The following is an 18,136-nucleotide window of genomic DNA, read 5'->3' as shown; positions in this document are numbered from 1 at the left end:
TTTGAATATCCATGGAAAAGAAATAAATAAGATATCATGAAGTCAATAGTCACATATGCAGCGCTGGAATTAAAGAAATGAGAAGAAAAGAAAAGAATGGTCAATAATTATGATGACCGTATGCGGAAGAGCGATGGTGGTACATGCTGCCTGCATACTCGGAGGTATTGTCGGGGTAGACCGTAGCTCGGCGCTCTTCCTCAGACAGCGGTTCCTTGACCTCCCAAGTGTTTGGCTTGACCCCGACTGAGAATTCCAGATCCTCCTTGGTAATTGAGTCCCAAAACTAAAAGAAAGGTTAGCAAGACCAACGGCACAAACATGAAACATGAACTTACCTTGTATATCATCATAACAGCGAGGAGATTGCAGAACGTAGCGAAGAAAAGACCATCCAGGTAATGCTGCACGTTGTTGCAGATAACGTCGCTGAATTGATACAAGAGAACCTGGCCAATGATGAAGACCAACACACCAAAGGAGATATGACCCAACGGCCAGCGATCATCCAATGTGTTCGAGACTAGGAGAAATTGCATGGCCAGGTATACAGCTATGGAGATAGCGTTCAAGAGGTATAACACGACGAACAAGCCCGTGGTATTCTGGGGACCCATCGAACCCCACGACTTGAAAGTCGCCAGCGATATCACAAAGGAAAGAGCAAACATCACTGCGGAAGGGACCCGGATCAACCACACAGAGAGGGCTGTGCCATCTTCGTACAGCTGGAAGCCGACGAACCCGTTGACGAGAAGACAGGTGCATAGCGCGGATATCAAGCCGTTCTGAACAGCCACGAAGTACGGGAACGGGCCGCTTCCTGGAGGAACGACACCTGCATCAATGAGAAGAGAGGAGAGTGTCAGGGCTAGGTAGATGTAGAAGAAAGTGATAATCTCTTTACGGCCTATAGTGAAAAGGTTAGCCAGTTTGCACCGAGCTGTCAGCAAATAGGGAGTCCGACGAACCGACGGCAGTAAACTTGGACCGAACATGCAAGATCATGATCACTGTCATACTAAGCGCCATGATATGCATAAACGAGGCGGCACCCTCGAAGATGATGGTATTTGCAACCTCGATATTCCGCGCATAGCAGTTGGATATGATGCCTGTTGACCCGGAGATTGTCGACGCCGGGCCCACCAAGGAGCACAAAGGCACGGGCGCCTTTTCGCATATCGTGTCGAACTGACCGAACCCCATGATGTCTAGTCAGGAGGGTGTTGAGCAGTGCAACAACAAACAGTTGGAGTTTACAGTGGCGGGTCACGAATGTCGAGAGTGGACGGCTGGTCTCCACAACGACGGGCTGGGATGGTGGAGATGACGGTATGTATTTCGGTCCCCAGTAACAGCGTGGCTCTTTCTGCACCCCAGCTGCACTGTTTCAATTCACTGATAGCCTCTGATAACGAATTTCGAAGGTCGGATCGTCTCTGTGTGAATCATTAATGCGAGGGGGAAGTGTCTCAGTTTTCTCTTTCAAGATCACGGGATTGAAATCGCCTTTGTAGGTTTAGCGTCGTTGCTAGGTAGGGCAGTGTGGGTACCGCCTGGGGGTCCTTAGAGGTCTTAGTCATTCGGATATCGATCGGAAACACTAGATCAAAAGGGGAATGGCTCAAAGAAGAGATCTCATGTGACTCGGCCGAACTCGGCCCAAGCCGAACAATACAGAACGCGCTAACGTATTTCACTACCGAGCTGCACACATCCGAAACACCATAGTAAAATGCGGTAGTTATATTCTATAACTATGTTGTATGTATATCTCAACAACCATGTTTTTATTTTAACTCCTTATTTGTCGATAGTCATTGATAAGTCTTATTAGCACTATATATCAATATCAGATAAAGTAAAAAGCCATATGATCATCGGTTTGAATTTGAAAATTACCAAAAATTATAAAGCTAAAAGCTAAAAGTATATATCGCAATCATAAACATTTTCCTTACAAGGCGAGGTACCACCTAAAAAGCATTAACCTATAAGGAAAAGCCCCAATAGGCTATCGCTGTTGAAATATCAAGTTGTAATTTATCGCATTTACTATGGATGGTGCGCAGCTTGGTAGTGAAATACATTATTAAGGGGTCAAAGCACATCTAGGCAACATACCATTTCACTGTTCAAACCCAATTTAGAAAACATATGACTAGACATCGTTGAGGCTATACCGGATACTATACCGGATACTGCGGCAGGGTATTACGCCTGCCTTTTCGGTCTCCACAACTCGACTTGAGATGCGATGAAGACAAGGATCATGCCCCATATGGTGCCATGCTGACCATTATTATTGGACTGTAGTCTAAAGGTTTTGGGGGCTAGCGAAGGTTAGTTTTAGTTATCTTAGGCTGCAATTCATTTGTTTCCATTGCTTCTGTACAGAGTAAACCCGGCTACCCTAAGTATCTCCGATCCCAGTTGTATATATTGTACCAGGGACGTATCGCCCATTGACAATTGAGTTAGACTTTTGTATGTGGACTGACCTCTTGTCTCCACAAGACCCTGCAACTGGGGCATTGTCGTGCTATCACCTGCTTTACGATCGGGGTTTACCAAATCCAGGGCCTCCTGGCATACAATCTACTGCCCGTAGATCTGGCCCGTTTTGCCACGGACAGATAACATTGAGTGTTTATAATGTAGATTGCCTGGTGATCGGCTTCCAAACATTCGAAAGGGGTAAAAATAAAAGGTGTCCATTGCATCATGTTTCACCTATGGGGCATGGCTTTCGGGGTCTTCGACCCTGAAGTCAAATCTAAAAACCTCCAACCCTGTATAAACCCCCCTTTTTTTTTTCTTTTGACTCTTCGATTGGCAGTATAGAGTTGACACAAGTACGACGGAAGTCTTTTTCCGTGGAGCACAGATCGGAGACAAGCTCTCCGATCTTTTAGTCTACTGCCATCAACGCTACTACCTTGAACGACCCTAATTTGTTAATCTGTGGCCTAGAACAATTTGTAGTCTTCCTCTGCCAAGTTTTCGTTCTATGCATAATAGTCGTGTACTCGACTCATAGTGTGATTCTCGAATAATGGTATTTTTTACTTTAGGATCATAAATTATATACATTATACTATAACCTTCCAATCTGTGTAGGTCTTGACTTAGTCGGAGTTATCCGTCAAGGTTGTTATGTGGCACCGAGGCTCAAAAATGAAGCTCCTATTTTCCTCATTAAGGAAAAAATAAATTAATAAAGAAATAAAGAAATAAAGGAAAATGCTTCGGATTGATTATTGGATCTGTCACCGGCTCCGACTGCCCAACACGTCCTTCCTCCGGTTTTCTAACGGGCCCAATCTTGCACAATGTTACCACCATCGCCACAGACTCTCTACCAACAAGAGAAATCCTCGGTGTTCGCCTGACTCTTGGGGAAAAGAAAAGAAAAGAAAAAGAAAAAGAGACCAAGCAGTGCCAAGGTGACAATTTGACTTACTTAAGTTCTCACACGAAATTCAAGAGACTGCCGAAGGTATTTGCCTTATGCATGAAGATCCCGACTAGCGCCACGTGTGAATTTAAGAAGCATCAACGGCTGCGAGGAACCGTGTCGATCTCCCATCTACCCGATGTTTTGTGATGCCCGTCCCGAAATCTTTTGTCAAACAATTAATATATATATAAAATAAAATGATTTGGAATAAAAATATTAAGAAGAAAAAAACCCTAAAACAAATGCCTCTCAACGGTCATAGAAAATTAAAGCCTTGATGCAGGACCCGCTTTCTTTTGACAAGGGTTTTTTTTTTTTAGGGGGAAAAGGAAGTGGGGATGGTGGGGAGGATGCCGTGCAGTACTGTACCTACAACATAGGTAACTAACGTTATCCTGCATCTTTACCTTACCCATCCTTATGGAAGTAAATAAGTAAATTTCTTCTTGAATTTGGTTTAATTTATTTGAATTTTAAAAATTTTTATGTTTAATCTTTTATGTTTAATCTATTTGTCTATTTATCTTTTTTATTTTATTTTGTTTTTATCTATTCCCATGCCATTAGACATCATGACACCCACTCTCTCCAAAAGTAAACTACTCTTAAATATCTGGTCGAGCCTCCATCTACAAACATATATTTTCTTAATTCCTTACTGAATATCTATATCTCATCCATCACACTCCAATCTTTGTCATACAGTTGAAATTTTATCACTGGTTATACTTCCTTCTCGCTATCGCAGCCAATTTCACAAACCCCCGATGGGATCGAAATGTGCAACTTTTTCAAAAACTTTTACATATATTCCACTTGTTCCAATCCCGCCGCTCATTTCCTCCGCACCGAAATGGAGGGAACAAAAGACAATAGCACTTGCAACGACAGCCCACACGACCGCTTCATTGTGGTAGTGGGCAAATGTATCCTATGCTCGTCTACCCGATAATCACCTATCTTCCTTTCCCCCGATACTTTGGTCCCCCGGGGTACTCAAAAGCAAAATTTCCACATCTGAAACTCGGTCAACGGCATTTTCTAAAGTTTCCCCATCCCGCTTTCTCCTGTCTGTGGTTCTTGGCGTGGACGACCCCATTCAGGAACTATTCGGGGAGAGACTCCACCGAGAAACGCGGCTCTCTGAAAAAAAAAAAATGAAAAAAACATTTCACACCATTTCAACACCATTTTTTACGTGACTATGATCGACAAATTTCTAAAATTCTGCTTCTTTTATTTGAATTTGTGGGGCAAACCGTGACCGTTTAAACTTTGCGTTGTGACGCGTTTTCCGCTACTTCGGATTATTGCCTGCTTTGTCTTAATGTTTATTTTGCAAGCGGTTGTTTTCGTTTTCGTTTTCTTATGTTTTTCAGTCTCATTGTATAATTTTTTTTGGGGGTTCCTATTGTTCCTAGCGTCTGGTGCCTTGTTTGGGCGTTTGGTGGTTTGCATATATGAGACTTAGACGAGTGAACCTTATGACTTCTCGCTCAATTCCGAGCTTTTGCCCTAGGGTTCACTTCTCGATCTATCTGGTTTGCTTCATCTCGTTATAACCTGGGAGCTCTTTGTTTCTAAAGGACGAGGTAAAAAAAAAATCTTATATATATACATATATATTGTACAATAACTCACCTAATTTTCGACATAGTTTCAAAATCACATGCTTGTACAATACTCATGCACATGGAACGGATAGTTATGATTCCTTCGACTTAGCTGACTGGTTCTCAACAACGTTTGGACCCAACTTCTTACAGATACGCAATCCAATCCCTCCAGTCTAGCTCCCCAGAGGCCACATGCGCAACGTGGTTGTTGTCTCTGCCATCACATCCCGCCATGTCTAGGCCATGGGAGAAAAAAAAAGCGGGTTGCGCCGACACAACGCAGAAAGAAAACCGGCCCAAAATGGAAATAAAAATACCCTATGAAAACAAAAGAGTGAGCGGCATTTTAGGAACCTCTTGTCCTACAATGAGGCATCGAATGCAGGACTCATGTAGGTCCCGTAGCAGGGTCATCACCTACTTGCGGAATATCTCGCGCAGCTTCGGCTGGTCCGCTCACAACGGTTGGATATTCTCCCCGATCGAGTCCGTGCTTTTTTATGATAGGACGTACGGAGATATGAAGGATTGGAATCCATTTTTTTGTCTTCTGTTGAGGAAGACAGGGTATAATTTACGGAACAATGGATTCCCAACACAGCGAAGACCACGCAATCTCTGCTCCGGTGTCGCCGATTGAAGCAGTAGAGATTGGATATAGTGCACACCCCTCTCCCCTTGCAAGGAATAGAGTCTCGTTCTAGCTATTTGAGTTCTGTGCCCAAGTTAGCTTACTCTTTTCATCTATGCGTAAATTTTACCTTACCCTTTTTACCCAGCAACTTCTCCTTATATTTCCATTTGAAATATATACAACTCCACGAATGCCACGTGTAACTTCTACAAGGGATTTAGGGACGGCAACGGTCAAATATAAAATAGAGTGAAAATTTATGCAATAAACTAGACTCCAGGTCCTATAGAACCCAGGAGGCCATTGGCTCCTTCTCCTGGGAAATACATACAACATACATACATGGATACATAAGAAGTTGGGGCTTTGGTACCCGAAGAACCCGAGATGGTGGATCCACGGCTGATAGATGGCCTTCCGAAACAGCCCTAGAATATTAGAGGGACCGACGGCCCACGCGCCCGTATAGCTGAACCAGTGGAATAGCGACGGAAGGCCTCATTAGGATATATGGTTCCATGGATCGCCCAATTGCGATTATTTGAAACAAACTAATTCCTAAACTACAATCCACAATAGAATGGTAAAATTGGGTATCAGGGTAAACCGTGAATATGAGGTGGAAGTGTGCTCAGTCCGTTCCACATACATATACATTATGCACCTATAGCTACGTGCCGGGGTTTTCATGGGGCTTTCCTTATTTGATCTGCCGCCGCTTTTATAAGGGCGCTCAAGCTTAGGCTCACTGAGTAGATGTCAGTACGGGCCGGGCAGATCAGTGATCATGCCCAGTTCAGTCACGTGTAGAATAACTAATGTTACCTAGTTATATAGTTAGTAGGCGTTTTTAGCTCCTAATCGCGCTCGAGACGCCGTTGACCACAAGAGCTTACATCTTGACGCACGGTTGGACTTTGATGACCTTTTAACCCTTTCTCTACCTCGATTCTAGGAAAGGTACACGAGGTTGGTAAACCGCATTTTCCTACTAGCATGAGAAGCAGCTTTGGTGCAACCCTGGTCATCATGTTATACACAGATCTTGACATTGATACCGAGACCTCGGGGGTAGCTTTCTTGGTGACCTAGGACCACCGATTAGAAGATATCCATACAAGGGAGTAAGACAGTTCCTGGACACTTTGGAGATGGAATTACGTCACCAGGAAGAGGAATTCGATGCTAGTGAATGGGTGCTCTTTGCCAATATTAATCAGCAAGCCTTCAGTCGCGACTTCAGAATCGCTCTGGAGTCATGGAAGCTAGTTGGTGACCGGGTGAAACGCCAGCAACAGATTGAGGTCCGCAAAGGCGAGAATAAGCACGTCTACGCCCGGGGTCACCCCCTCGTTCTTAGCTTCTCCGATGTCTTTCTCCGTCCGGCAAGTCTCGCGAGAGAAACTGACATAAGATTTGACGACCACATCATGAAGAAATTTGCTGAGATGGTCTGGCGCGCGCAGGAGTTTTAGCGGTGTCTGAATAAAAGAACCTCTGCCAAGGAAGGTACTTGGCCCAGCGTCGTAAAACCCCTGCCAAGAATTAACTACCGTCCAGGCTTGTGCGTCATTCCATCTTGTCCGCCCTCGAAGATTCTTTTATTTCCGCCGCTCGGCGCCCACTTTATCTCTTTTATTACTAAGAATTGCAGTGACAATTGTACTTTCGACGGAATATTCCGTGTTCGGATAGGAGAACGAGATGAGAATGGTCTATTATCCCCTTCTTACTACGGCTGAAGCGAGCCTAATACATTATTAAATAGTGTTGAACGGGAGGAACTGATATGACTTGCCCAGGTGATACCAAAAGCTTACTGTCAGGAGCAAATGGTAAAATAAGTGTGATTTGCCAAGAGCAGCAAGCTGTTCACTGCATCAATACAAATTCACTTCAAATTCACTTCAAATTTACCTTAGAAGTCCCTATAACTATACAGTGAATCGTATATCATACGTATTGTGATAGAAGGCTTCTTCCGCCTAAGAAGGGAGTAAGATCCGATTGTTATATACGATAAGTATTCCTACTAAAGAGACTCTTGATTTCTTCGAGGAGCTTAGGGTTATTGTGATAGAACAGCCTACCTTTTTACCTTATTTAAACCCTATAAGGAGGCATAGTACTAGATGAAGTATTATATTGAGAGAAAGTATAGGGATCAGCACTTTCCTTTATAGAAGCTTCGTGGTGTGGTTTAGGAGGCTTAGGATACTGTACCGGAGGAATCCCTATCTAATCTGATTGATAGTATGCTATTGAGGTGCCAGGCAGTGATTGTTGCTCACTTCCTAGGCCGAAATATGTCATCACTTCAACTCCACTATTCAACCAAATTACGCCATAAGGCCAGCTCTTGGTCTGGAAAACAGAGGAGACGCGAATGAGAGAGGCTATGCTGTCGGGATATTTCTTGGTTCGCGCCTGTCGACCTTCCGCTGTATACAACATCCTCTGTAGCCATCTGTTTCAATACAAGCATTAAGGGCAGCTTTGTGTACCCTGTAGATAGTTCACATACCTAAGCTCATCCGAGTCCCTCTTCGGTCTGAGATACTACTAGTAGAGGGTGGGGCATCAATTGCCCTCTGGCACTGGCAGCTTAGAAGGAATTTCTATATGGGAATTGTTGGCCCCATAAATAGGATTTGAGCCATGGAGTTGGTGCGATCTGATAGAAAGCCCCCGAGCGCCAAGGTTGGTGTCATCAAATGGTCGGCGATCAATCATGAATCCTGTCTCCACCTGCGACTGGAAGTCCATGCACGACCCAGTGGACCCCGTAGGAAAGACCGTGGGCGTGGAGGAGGTGTGACTGGAACTAATCGTCGGGGACGAAAGAAGATATTCACGACTGCGTAGACCAGTTAGGAAGGCGGAGGTCGAATAGATGGTTTTCGACTTCATGGTGTGGTTGGAGTCACTCTCCCATTGTTTTAGTATATGTGAGTGGAAACGAGCTGATATATCGTCGCTCATATGGTCCGGCCGATGGACAAGGCAGACTTGTTTAAGGGATGTCAACTGCGCCAGGGCTGCTGCAAGATCACCGAGGCCCGACTCTGCGAATTGGGGCTGGTCAACACAGATACTCAGTGCAGACGCAGCCCGAAACTCATCTGATCTTATAGCGGCTGTAATGATATGAGGTGATAGGTTAAATAGCACCCAGTTAAGGTGCTGACACGCCGCATATGCAACACGCAGGACCTGGCTGGAGAACATAAAGGGACCAAGCCTATAGGGTTCCTCTTCAAGTCTCTGCTGCAATCTCCAACGGAACTGGGAAATGAGTTGAATGTTGACCATAGGCTTTTCTCTCTTCTGAAGGGGTCCGGGGGTGGGTTCCTGGGTGAGATCGAGCAGATCGTCAATCGCACGGTCGATGTCTGCTGGGACTGGTGGTGGTGGCTCAGTCAGTGTGGTCCTGCTGGAGGATGGTGTTGACGCCTCTTTTGTATCAGGCGGCTGGTCGCCTGTTATAGTGTAGCCGACCATATAGTCTGGCGGCTTGACGGTAGACTTAGGAGATCGAATGTCTGCTAGGGCGATTAGCAGATGCGATGGATAGGACGGAGTCACTGACAGTTCCGGATGCTGGAGAGAACCCGTTTAGAAAGAGACGGACCAGGAGGAACCACATCTGGCGGGACTAACTCTGATGGCCAGATATCTATCATTGCCCCGTTAGCACAGGTAACATCGTGCGGATTCCCCTGAGGTACGTACGATCCAAGGAGGTTGCATCCGCCAGCGGCCTCAGCTCCAGTTGTTCGACAATGTGTAGCGACTTCAGATCCGACCAGTGGTAATACTCCCCTATCCACTGAGCAATCGATAGCAGCTCTCGAGGCCGCGGAAGGTCCAGGACCACATCCGGCTCCTGGGCTGGTGGAGGGTCTTCGACAGGATCCCAGCCCCCCGTGTCGCTGTGCCACGAAAGCTGATCCGTAAATCACACATATAAACCAGGAGACACTCTGCAGTTTGTAGATTATTGATCATATTAGAACTGATCGACATCACGCATGTTGTACATACTCCGTACATGATGTGAACTTCAAGGTCATATTTCCGCCCCACATTTCACGTTCGGCAAAGTGAACGGTTTGCACAAGTCAACTAACTGCATATGTATGTAGGTACCTAAGTCCCGGAGGATATATAAACAAGGCTACAGCTGGAATGATTCCTATTCGACAGACTTTCTAAGCGACTAATCACGTTGTTACGGATACAACTACCTATCCATGGATGTTTTATTAGGGATTACTATCTCCTACACCTATCCACTGTGTCAACTTTAATATAAAAAGAGATCCCATGACTCAAGGTAAATACCGGGATGTCATTGCTCGGAAATGAACCCCGAGCCGTTAGCTTTCACACCCTGACGATCTGTTCCCTTTCCCCGAGTTAGCTCCGCGAGAGTGGAGTTCGGCTTCACTTTCATGCAGGGGGTTTAAGGCGTGGGTGGACATGTCATGTGTCTCATGTGTTGGTTAACTAGCGTGGGCGAACAAGTTCCTAAGCTTAGCGGCGGGATGACCTGCAGATGACCCGCTTAGAGATGACACATGTATTTGGTAAACCACAGTAAATGGATAGGGAGTAGAGTACAGAATATATGTGGCTAAACTATACTATAGATCGCAAAGGTTATAGGGCGCACTACACCGTAAGTTGCATAAATACTCCTACGCTGTAGATCATCATGGATACCGAGGTACAATATAGGTCACATACAGACAAATTTCCCATATATAACCAGGGATTGATAACAACATTAAACCAAACAGGCCAATTGCAGTACATACATACGGTAGGTATGGTAGACGATAGACCACCTTGGATATCATAAAGTAGGAGCACGAATAAAAAAAAATTCCAACCTTCACACAAAACAGCGCAATCAAATCCACCCTTTTGTCAATTCCGAGCCCCTAGAAACGCACCTCAGGCCGAATAGCAAGCTTCTTCTGCACAAATGGCGGAGGAAGAGGACTGTATCTCGGACAAGGCTTGCGCGAGACTTTCCCTTTGACTTTCCCTTTCGAGGAAAACGGCAAGCTCGGCAGATCACCAAGATGTAAACTCAAAATTGATGAGGCTCTCTTCCGATCAAAGATTTGACTTTTGCGTTTCCCTGATTTAGAGCTTAGTGTTGAGGTTGAGGGGGTTTGTGTATGGCCTGATGTATGCTGTGGCAAGCAGGAGACTGTTATCAGACTGCGAAGATGGTAGAATGTTTCTTCTTCTTCTTCTGGTTGTTCTAGTTTAGGTTTGGGTGCTGCCGGTTGGGGCTCTGCTATGGAGGCAGCAGTCGATGATGGGGCGCTGTTGCTTGATGTGTTGCTCACGGTAGCTGCAAGGGTGGCTAATTGATTGACGATCTGGTCTGTTTCGTCGTGATATGGTGTGGTAGTCATGATTATATCAGGTATATGTGGTCCGGTCTCTTGAAATTTAAGCTCTTGGGAGGTCGTTGAGGAAGTGGAAGATTTCTCCGTGTCTGATCTTCGTCGTCGGGTCCATAGCTTTCGTAGCAGAAAGATAAACATGGTAATGATCAAAGCAATGCGCACTGAAGAAGGGAAGTCAGTTTACCCAGTGTCTAGGTATGCCAAAGGAGGAGTACGCACAGCTCAAACAAATAGCCAAGATAATGACTTTATCCGAGTTAATCAAAAGCGGTCGTCCTGGAATCCTTTAACTAGAGATCCCTTCCAAATGTAAGATATATATGTCCTCGATCAGCGCACGAGCCTTGACACAACAAGGGGATTTCCAACAAGCAAGAGTCCCCACCAGCCTGTGCAATGTTGAAACCAGACTAGATCTGAAACACCATCCAGAATCCGGGATGATCAGATATTTCCCGGGAAACCAGGCCGTTAGGACTTCAGCATATTAGAATGAATATGACTGGATAAGCTTAAAATATGAATTCAGAGACTACTGCCCCTCTAGTCTAGGTGCAGCAACATAAACAGATCAATATGCAAGTATCCGAGCCGTTGGGAATGATCTGATTGAAAGGTTGATGGATCATTCCCCAGGACAGATCGTTGCAAACGGATGGACTAGTGCGGATGCGTATCCTGCAGGTCACTAGTTATAGCACCGCATTACTGCGAAATATTAGATTCGATCAGATTTGAACTATCTTGCCCGTTTGTGGATTCAGAGATGGGTGGGCCGGATTGTTGGGGCTGGTTTACAACGGGACCGGATTTAGAATTACCAGGAAAGATTTAGTTCGTTGCTAGATATATGAAACTCTTAAATTAAGGACATCGGTTTGTCTTTGTTCGAATCGCATTGCGGACGGATACTGGTAATTCGGCTCTGGGCCAAAACCATAATATGCCGCAAGCATCCAAACAAAGTCATAGAAGCAAAAGCAACAGGATCATTCTTTCCTCGGATCCCGGACCATGCAGTACAACTACCAACAATCAAAGTCAGCAACAACCCAAACAAATCCCAGCCCCAAGACCAAACACTACAAAACAGGTACAATATACATACCATGCAAGCATCCATCCCATCCCGACACTCCATCTCCTTACTCATGTGAAAGCCCATGCGCTCATAGATCGCCACATTGGGCACACTCTTCGAGCTCTCGAGATAACACTTGACCCCCTCATCATCTGCCCTTTTCGTAATAGCCTCAAACAACAACTTCCCAATACCCTTTCCCTGAGCCTCAGGGCTAATGGCAACGATATTACAGAAATAGTACCCGCGCGGATCATCCCAGATAGCAGCCTGTGCTTCAGCCTGCCGCTGTTTCCAGATCCAGTACCTGTTCGTGCGTAGCCCGCCGCGGCCAAAGTAGCGGATGTTGTTGAACATCTGGTTGAAGGACAGGGTCCATGATTGGAACCACGAGTACCAGCTCTCTGGTTGCGTGGGCGGGTGGGGCGCTAGCCAGCAGGAGACGCCGAGGATTGGGGTGGAGGTTAATGGGGTGCTGTGGGATTTGGAGTCGGGGTCTTGGGTTTCTTTTGCGACGTGGAATAGTGCATTCTTGATTCCCCAATGGCAACGTGCTGCGAGGGAATCATAATTTCTTTGCTTGTTGAACTATACGTGGAATTATCCCCCAGGAGACGTAACTGCCGGTCAAGTTGACCGCGTCACGAGAGAGATGTATGTTAGCTTGGCGAGTAAGAGAAGATGGGTAGCTTGTTTCTTTTTTGGGGTATTTGTTTCTCAACACGTAACGTACCTTGGATGAATCGAAGACCCACTTGAAGTAGGGATCGTCTGCAAATGCCTGCTGAATCACTTCAATAGCACCGGGGATATCTGCCTCGGTAAGAGGTACGACCTCAACAGCCATAATGAAAGCTTGCGGAGTCTGTATGTCGGGTAAATTTCCAGGTACAAGGATCAGATATTGCAACAACAAGCCACTCTACGTCCCGCTATGTCGGAGACTTCGAGAATGTAGTTGTTGAGGATGGACCAAAGCCACTTTTTGCTCACTAAAAGTAGTCAGAATTGTTCTTTCCATAGTTCTAGCCCGTCTATAGTATATATGCTAACTCACCTATGCCACTAAGCCTGAGCTAATCGGCGTAGTCCGTCTCAAAAGTCCTGAAAGTACGCCAAGGGACCCTGTAGAACCTAGCTCTGTATGTTGTAGTACTTGGGGGTGACAATCTGGGACAAGCACTGCAAGTAATTGAAGGAGAGAAAGAAAAAAAAAAGCCGTGACAGTTCGAGAACCAAACGACTTCGGGGATGCGGGGAGAGCTAAACCGGGGAAGGCAGTTCGATGCGCTTCCAACCTCCCAACCTTGGTTGCCCTTATCGCTGACACATCAATTCTTATCTCCAGGGCCAGCACTGGATGTGTGTGTTTAGGATACTAACTAGTTAGTAACTATGTTGTACTCTATAGTTGTAGGGTATTTCTGCACAGTTCTAGTACTTGATGATGATAGTTCAGTCTACCAAATGTATCCATATATAAGATATCTGAGTAAATGACCCATTTCGCCTTTTGTCCCCGACGTAGAAAAAACCAAGTCCAGTATCAACAACCAAAAAAGTATAGCCGGGCCTGCATTAATCATAAATAAAGTACCGTATAACGGAAAGAAGGTAATTCCAAATACAACCCCAAAGAAAAGAAAAAGAATAAGAAGAAATAGAGATAGAGATAGAGCCAGACTCAGATTCAGACCCAGATTTAACGCACAGAAAGCATCGCCGAAAAACATATGCCCGACACCAATCCCGATATGAACAATAGCGTAAATTCATGATTCAGACCTCGTAATAGCTGTCTTTCTTTTTCGAAAGAAAAATCAAGGAGGGACGATATTACTGGAAATAGTCCTCGAGTCGCACCCATTCGCGAGGTACGTCCATGCTGCGGTTGACGCGTCCACCCGGCGTGAGGGGTACATCGACGCGACCACGACCGCGGTCATCGTCCTCGTTCTCTTCATAGAACGATAAACGGGAGAAGTAATCCTCGAGAACGGCCTCTCGGTCGTCCCCGACAATGGTATTATATTCTGGAGGTGGGGTGACAAGCGGTGGGGCGGGAGGGACGTCCTCGAAAGCGGGGGGCGCATAGGACGGCGCACGGAGCAGATGCATTGGACGAGGTGGAGTGGGTGTGTTGCGGTCGTTTGGTGGTGTTGCTAGGTGTGCTTGTGGGGGCCGGGCGAGGCCGCCGGAGTCGTTTGTGAAGCTGCGGGAGAAGGTGTGGCCAGTTGAGCTGCGGCGGGCCACGGGTCCCAGTGCAGGGTTGCTGTCTTCACGATCGGGCATCGCTGGGGTGATTATCTGCTCTCGGAGTGCGAGGGGTGCACCGGGACATCCGCATTCGAATTCCTGGGCTGGGGGGAGGGGTTCTTCGGCTGGGGTTGTGTAGGCGGGTAGATAGATATTGGCCTGGGTGGCCTTGCAGGAGAGGATGTGGAATGGCGAGTCAATGGAGATTTCAAAGTGTCTTCGTTTCGTGGGGTCTCTTTCGTCGACCTTGGATAGACGAAGGACAATCTGCGTGGATCGGTTAGTATCATTATGTCAAGAAAGAGGGTCGATGATTGACATACTTTGATCCAGTGGTTGATCTGAATGTTCTCGTATGTGGTATCGAAATGCAGCCGCTGACCCTCGTCCCGGCCCTTCATTTCGTGGCAACTTGGCAGTTGCACGTTGAATTCCATCTCAGTTGGACCGACACCAGAATCATTGGACAGGTTTCCTAGCAGATTCGTCCGATTCCGATCCACAATCTCCTGCCCCCTTGCGGCAGCAGCGCGGTGGTCCCAGTCGATGCCGCCGCCTGCGGTGACACGCATGGAGCTGCCGGGATACGTGCTCACACTGGACGAGTCTGCTCGTTTTTCGAAAAGCAACACCTTCTTCGCTGGCTGCAACCTGTGCACACTCTTATCCGCTGTCCAATGCTGGATATTCTCCGTCACAAAGACCTTGATTCGGTGGCACTCTACTTTCGCTAGAGGGGTCAACTTGAAGGCAATCGGTATCTGCGACCCCAGCGGGAAAGACTTCCCCGAGATCACGATGTCGTAGTGAAGCTGGTCTTCCCAGTTCCGTGAAATCGCGATGGGCTCAACTTGCTCCAATGAACCCTCAGCCGGAGTACGAATCACGGGGACTTCCATGGCGCCTAGGAGATTGGGTCGGAATGCGCCTGACCGTTCCACCATTGCTTCAAGGTCATATTTCACAGATCCCAAATCCGTTTTGATCGTCTCTGGTAACGATCCATCAATTGGGAACTCGAAGCTGTATAAATAATCGCCTACGGGGAACATGCGGTAATTTCGCTGGGGCTGGGGTTGGGAAGTCGGAGGTTCATTCTTGCTGAAGCTGCGCGAATGCCCGCGGTTGGACTGCAGCGAAAGACGTTTAGCTTCTCGGGAGGTTGGTACGGTGAGTGTGGCGGAAGAATTGCGATTGGAGAATAGTTCTCGAGTTGTCATCGTCACTCCCTCCTTTCCCGGCACGGATGATATCGGCTTGGCATGCTGGTAGTAATGCGCGCCATAGTCATTTTGCATAAGCGCGGTGTCACCGTGATTGAAATAAACCACACCGTGTGTGAAGAGATCCTTCTTGTCATGGAAATGGATCTTCTTAGGGGGGATACCTGAACAATGTCAGCTCTTGTTGAGGTATAATGTTATGCAGCAGATTCATACCATCTGGCCAATCGGTCTGGGCATGGCCACGGAAGCAAACCGAGATCTTCTTGATCTTGACGCATTTAGTGACCTTCAAATGCATCTGTCCCCGCAGAATTGCGGACTTTTTACTGCTTGGGTCTTGCTGGTCATAGCCCTGCAAGTAAAGAACGGGTTCTGTGAGGGCAATACCGACGGAAATGCCACTACCAGTGGCTACAATCTTCTCATTTCGTAAGGGAGTAAATGGAGTGATAGAATCGGTAGTCAGAGTATGATGTTCAGATACTGGGCGAGGCAGCACCTCGGTGGAGGACGAATCCGATCGCATCTCGTCCTCCAAGTCAACCGATATCGGCGACAATATAATCTCCGAAACAGGTCGTACACCACGGGAAGGACGTTGTAAAGGCGCCTGAACTCCAGACGACCGCAAGCGAAGGAATCGCTTTGCGTTTTCACGTGGACCCGCCAGCTTTTTGAAGATTGAGTCCCGACGACTCCGTTTAGGGTTCTGATTTTCGATACACACTGTGTGGCGACGAGCCGACCGTGTGATGAGATTGGAGATTGATACTCCTAGGGACGGAGGCCCTGTAAAGTCCGAGTGCGGGGTGGGGTTGCTATAGGCCGACCGCGAAGATAACTGCGCCGGCAGAGGGAGAATATTAGCACCCATCATTGTGTTAAGACTGGTCTGCTGAGCATCCCGGAGAGAGTTCCCAAATTGTGTGATGTGTGTATAATCCCTTGGATATGTTTATGTCGCCAAATTGGGCAAAGACGAGAATGACCTTCTAACAAGACAAGGAATACAAAGTGCAGGGAATGTGTGGGACAGACTCAACATACCTTCGATCTTTAATGTTGTGAGACAATGTTTGCCTTTTTTTTTTTTTTCTTTTTCCTGATCCCTTGAATCCCTTCAAGCAAGGAGACTGATTCTTAGGGAAGATGGAATTCTCGGGGGTGCTTGACTTCATAAGCAGTCCTCCACTCTGATCATCTTGCAGATCTCTATTTCGGACGTGTAGGATTGGCTATTAGACTCGGAATTGTGGTCCCCTTTTCCCTTTTTCCTTTTTCTTTCTTGATCTCTATTATTTGTGACTCCACTGACAAGGCGTAATGTGGCGTCGCAGGTGATTAGGATCCGTGAATATAGTTAAGAAGGCGAGCTACTTAAACTAAAAGGAACACTGATCCACGGGAAAGAAAGAAATAAAAAGAGCATAAAAAAGTAAAAAAAGTAAAAAAAAAAAAAAAAAAAGTAAGAAAAAGGGTATCAACTCGATGACAACACCATTGAGAAAGCCGGGGGAAAAAGAGAGGAGCCCTGAGGGGGTCTCATATCCGGCGACCCGAGCCATACGTCTCTACCCTCTACCCTCAACGGTTTACGGGTTTGGCTCGGCATTTCTCTAATATTCTCTAATATTTGTGGAGAAACATTCCACTAAGGTCTAGAGTTTTCAAAAACCTCGGATCTCACGGCCTATACAAACGGCTTCACGGCTTCACAACATAGGGCAGTGCTAACGCCCAGTTCTTGGGTATCTTGGCCTTCCCAATCTAGTAGACTGAGTCTACTTGGATTACCTAGGTAGGCTTAGATGCGGGGGATTGGACCTTTGAATTGCGTACTCTCTTTTGAATGACCTTATTTGATACATTTGGGGTCTTTACACCAGACCCCATGGTTGGAAACTATACAAAATGGGCGACTTAAAACCTTGCGGTTCCTTTCCATCTTCTCATATAACTAGTTATTATGACTTACATCTTCTTTATGGCTTGGATACTCCAGATAGGCTTGATTGTCAAGGTTCACTGCAAGTACACGCGGCTCAGGTGAAATGTGAATGGTCGGAAGATAGCCCCCGACAAAGATGGTGATCAGCTTCTAGTTCGTCACCATCACCTAGTTAGTTTATATGTGCTGTACTCTCCGTACATTGTACGTACATCCGGATTATTATACTACATACTATTGGCGTGACGTCATAATCTCCCTCCAGGGCTATGACAGTGACCTCATCAGCCACCTTATGTCTAGACTCTCCTATATCTCGTATATCGTATATATCGTAGATCTATTTCGGGAAAGCTATCGTGCTTTCGTTGTCTCTGGGGTGATCGTCTTCGGAACTTTCCTGCCCTGATTTGCTTCTCCACGAGCGCCGATCTTAACTTACGCCACCGGACCTAATAAACTACCCGACATTTACTACTCCGTACC

The 18,136-nt window shown here is 46.4% G+C and overlaps 6 protein-coding genes across 6 annotated transcripts; 1 reads left to right on the top strand and 5 right to left on the bottom strand.

The window, feature by feature from the left end:
* Nucleotides 1-100: 100 nt before the first annotated feature.
* Nucleotides 101-1,209, bottom strand: N7516_004059 (chitin synthase export chaperone; the record flags this gene model as incomplete). Its single annotated transcript, XM_057216779.1, has 3 exons — nucleotides 101-286; nucleotides 339-910; nucleotides 972-1,209. The coding sequence occupies 3 exons, from the start codon at nucleotides 1,207-1,209 to the stop codon at nucleotides 101-103; spliced, it is 996 nt and encodes a 331-aa protein (XP_057078662.1).
* Nucleotides 1,210-6,864: 5,655 nt separating this feature from the next.
* N7516_004058 (uncharacterized protein) lies at nucleotides 6,865-7,188 on the top strand (the record flags this gene model as incomplete). The annotated part of the gene is made up of 1 exon (XM_057216778.1): nucleotides 6,865-7,188. One exon carries the CDS (start codon nucleotides 6,865-6,867, stop codon nucleotides 7,186-7,188), a length of 324 nt encoding a protein of 107 aa, XP_057078661.1.
* Nucleotides 7,189-8,293: 1,105 nt separating this feature from the next.
* Nucleotides 8,294-9,801, bottom strand: N7516_004057 (uncharacterized protein; the record flags this gene model as incomplete). Its single annotated transcript, XM_057216777.1, has 4 exons — nucleotides 8,294-9,258; nucleotides 9,303-9,389; nucleotides 9,446-9,645; nucleotides 9,758-9,801. The coding sequence occupies 4 exons, from the start codon at nucleotides 9,799-9,801 to the stop codon at nucleotides 8,294-8,296; spliced, it is 1,296 nt and encodes a 431-aa protein (XP_057078660.1).
* An 858-nt stretch (nucleotides 9,802-10,659) lies between these two features.
* On the bottom strand, nucleotides 10,660-11,145 carry N7516_004056 (uncharacterized protein; the record flags this gene model as incomplete). Its single annotated transcript, XM_057216776.1, has 1 exon — nucleotides 10,660-11,145. The coding sequence occupies one exon, from the start codon at nucleotides 11,143-11,145 to the stop codon at nucleotides 10,660-10,662; it is 486 nt and encodes a 161-aa protein (XP_057078659.1).
* A 983-nt stretch (nucleotides 11,146-12,128) lies between these two features.
* N7516_004055 (GNAT family N-acetyltransferase) lies at nucleotides 12,129-13,067 on the bottom strand (the record flags this gene model as incomplete). Its single annotated transcript, XM_057216775.1, has 3 exons — nucleotides 12,129-12,164; nucleotides 12,248-12,808; nucleotides 12,954-13,067. The coding sequence occupies 3 exons, from the start codon at nucleotides 13,065-13,067 to the stop codon at nucleotides 12,129-12,131; spliced, it is 711 nt and encodes a 236-aa protein (XP_057078658.1).
* A 989-nt stretch (nucleotides 13,068-14,056) lies between these two features.
* N7516_004054 (arrestin C-terminal domain-containing protein) lies at nucleotides 14,057-16,579 on the bottom strand (the record flags this gene model as incomplete). The annotated part of the gene is made up of 3 exons (XM_057216774.1): nucleotides 14,057-14,743; nucleotides 14,800-15,863; nucleotides 15,916-16,579. 3 exons carry the CDS (start codon nucleotides 16,577-16,579, stop codon nucleotides 14,057-14,059), a joined length of 2,415 nt encoding a protein of 804 aa, XP_057078657.1.
* Between the last annotated feature and the right edge of the window lie 1,557 nt (nucleotides 16,580-18,136).

The sequence above is a fragment of the Penicillium verrucosum genome (assembly GCF_028828655.1).
Source record: "Penicillium verrucosum strain IBT 35672 chromosome Unknown utg000001l_segment0_segment0, whole genome shotgun sequence".
Lineage (NCBI taxonomy): Eukaryota > Fungi > Ascomycota > Eurotiomycetes > Eurotiales > Aspergillaceae > Penicillium > Penicillium verrucosum.
This window is presented reverse-complemented; position numbering and strand designations above follow the sequence as displayed.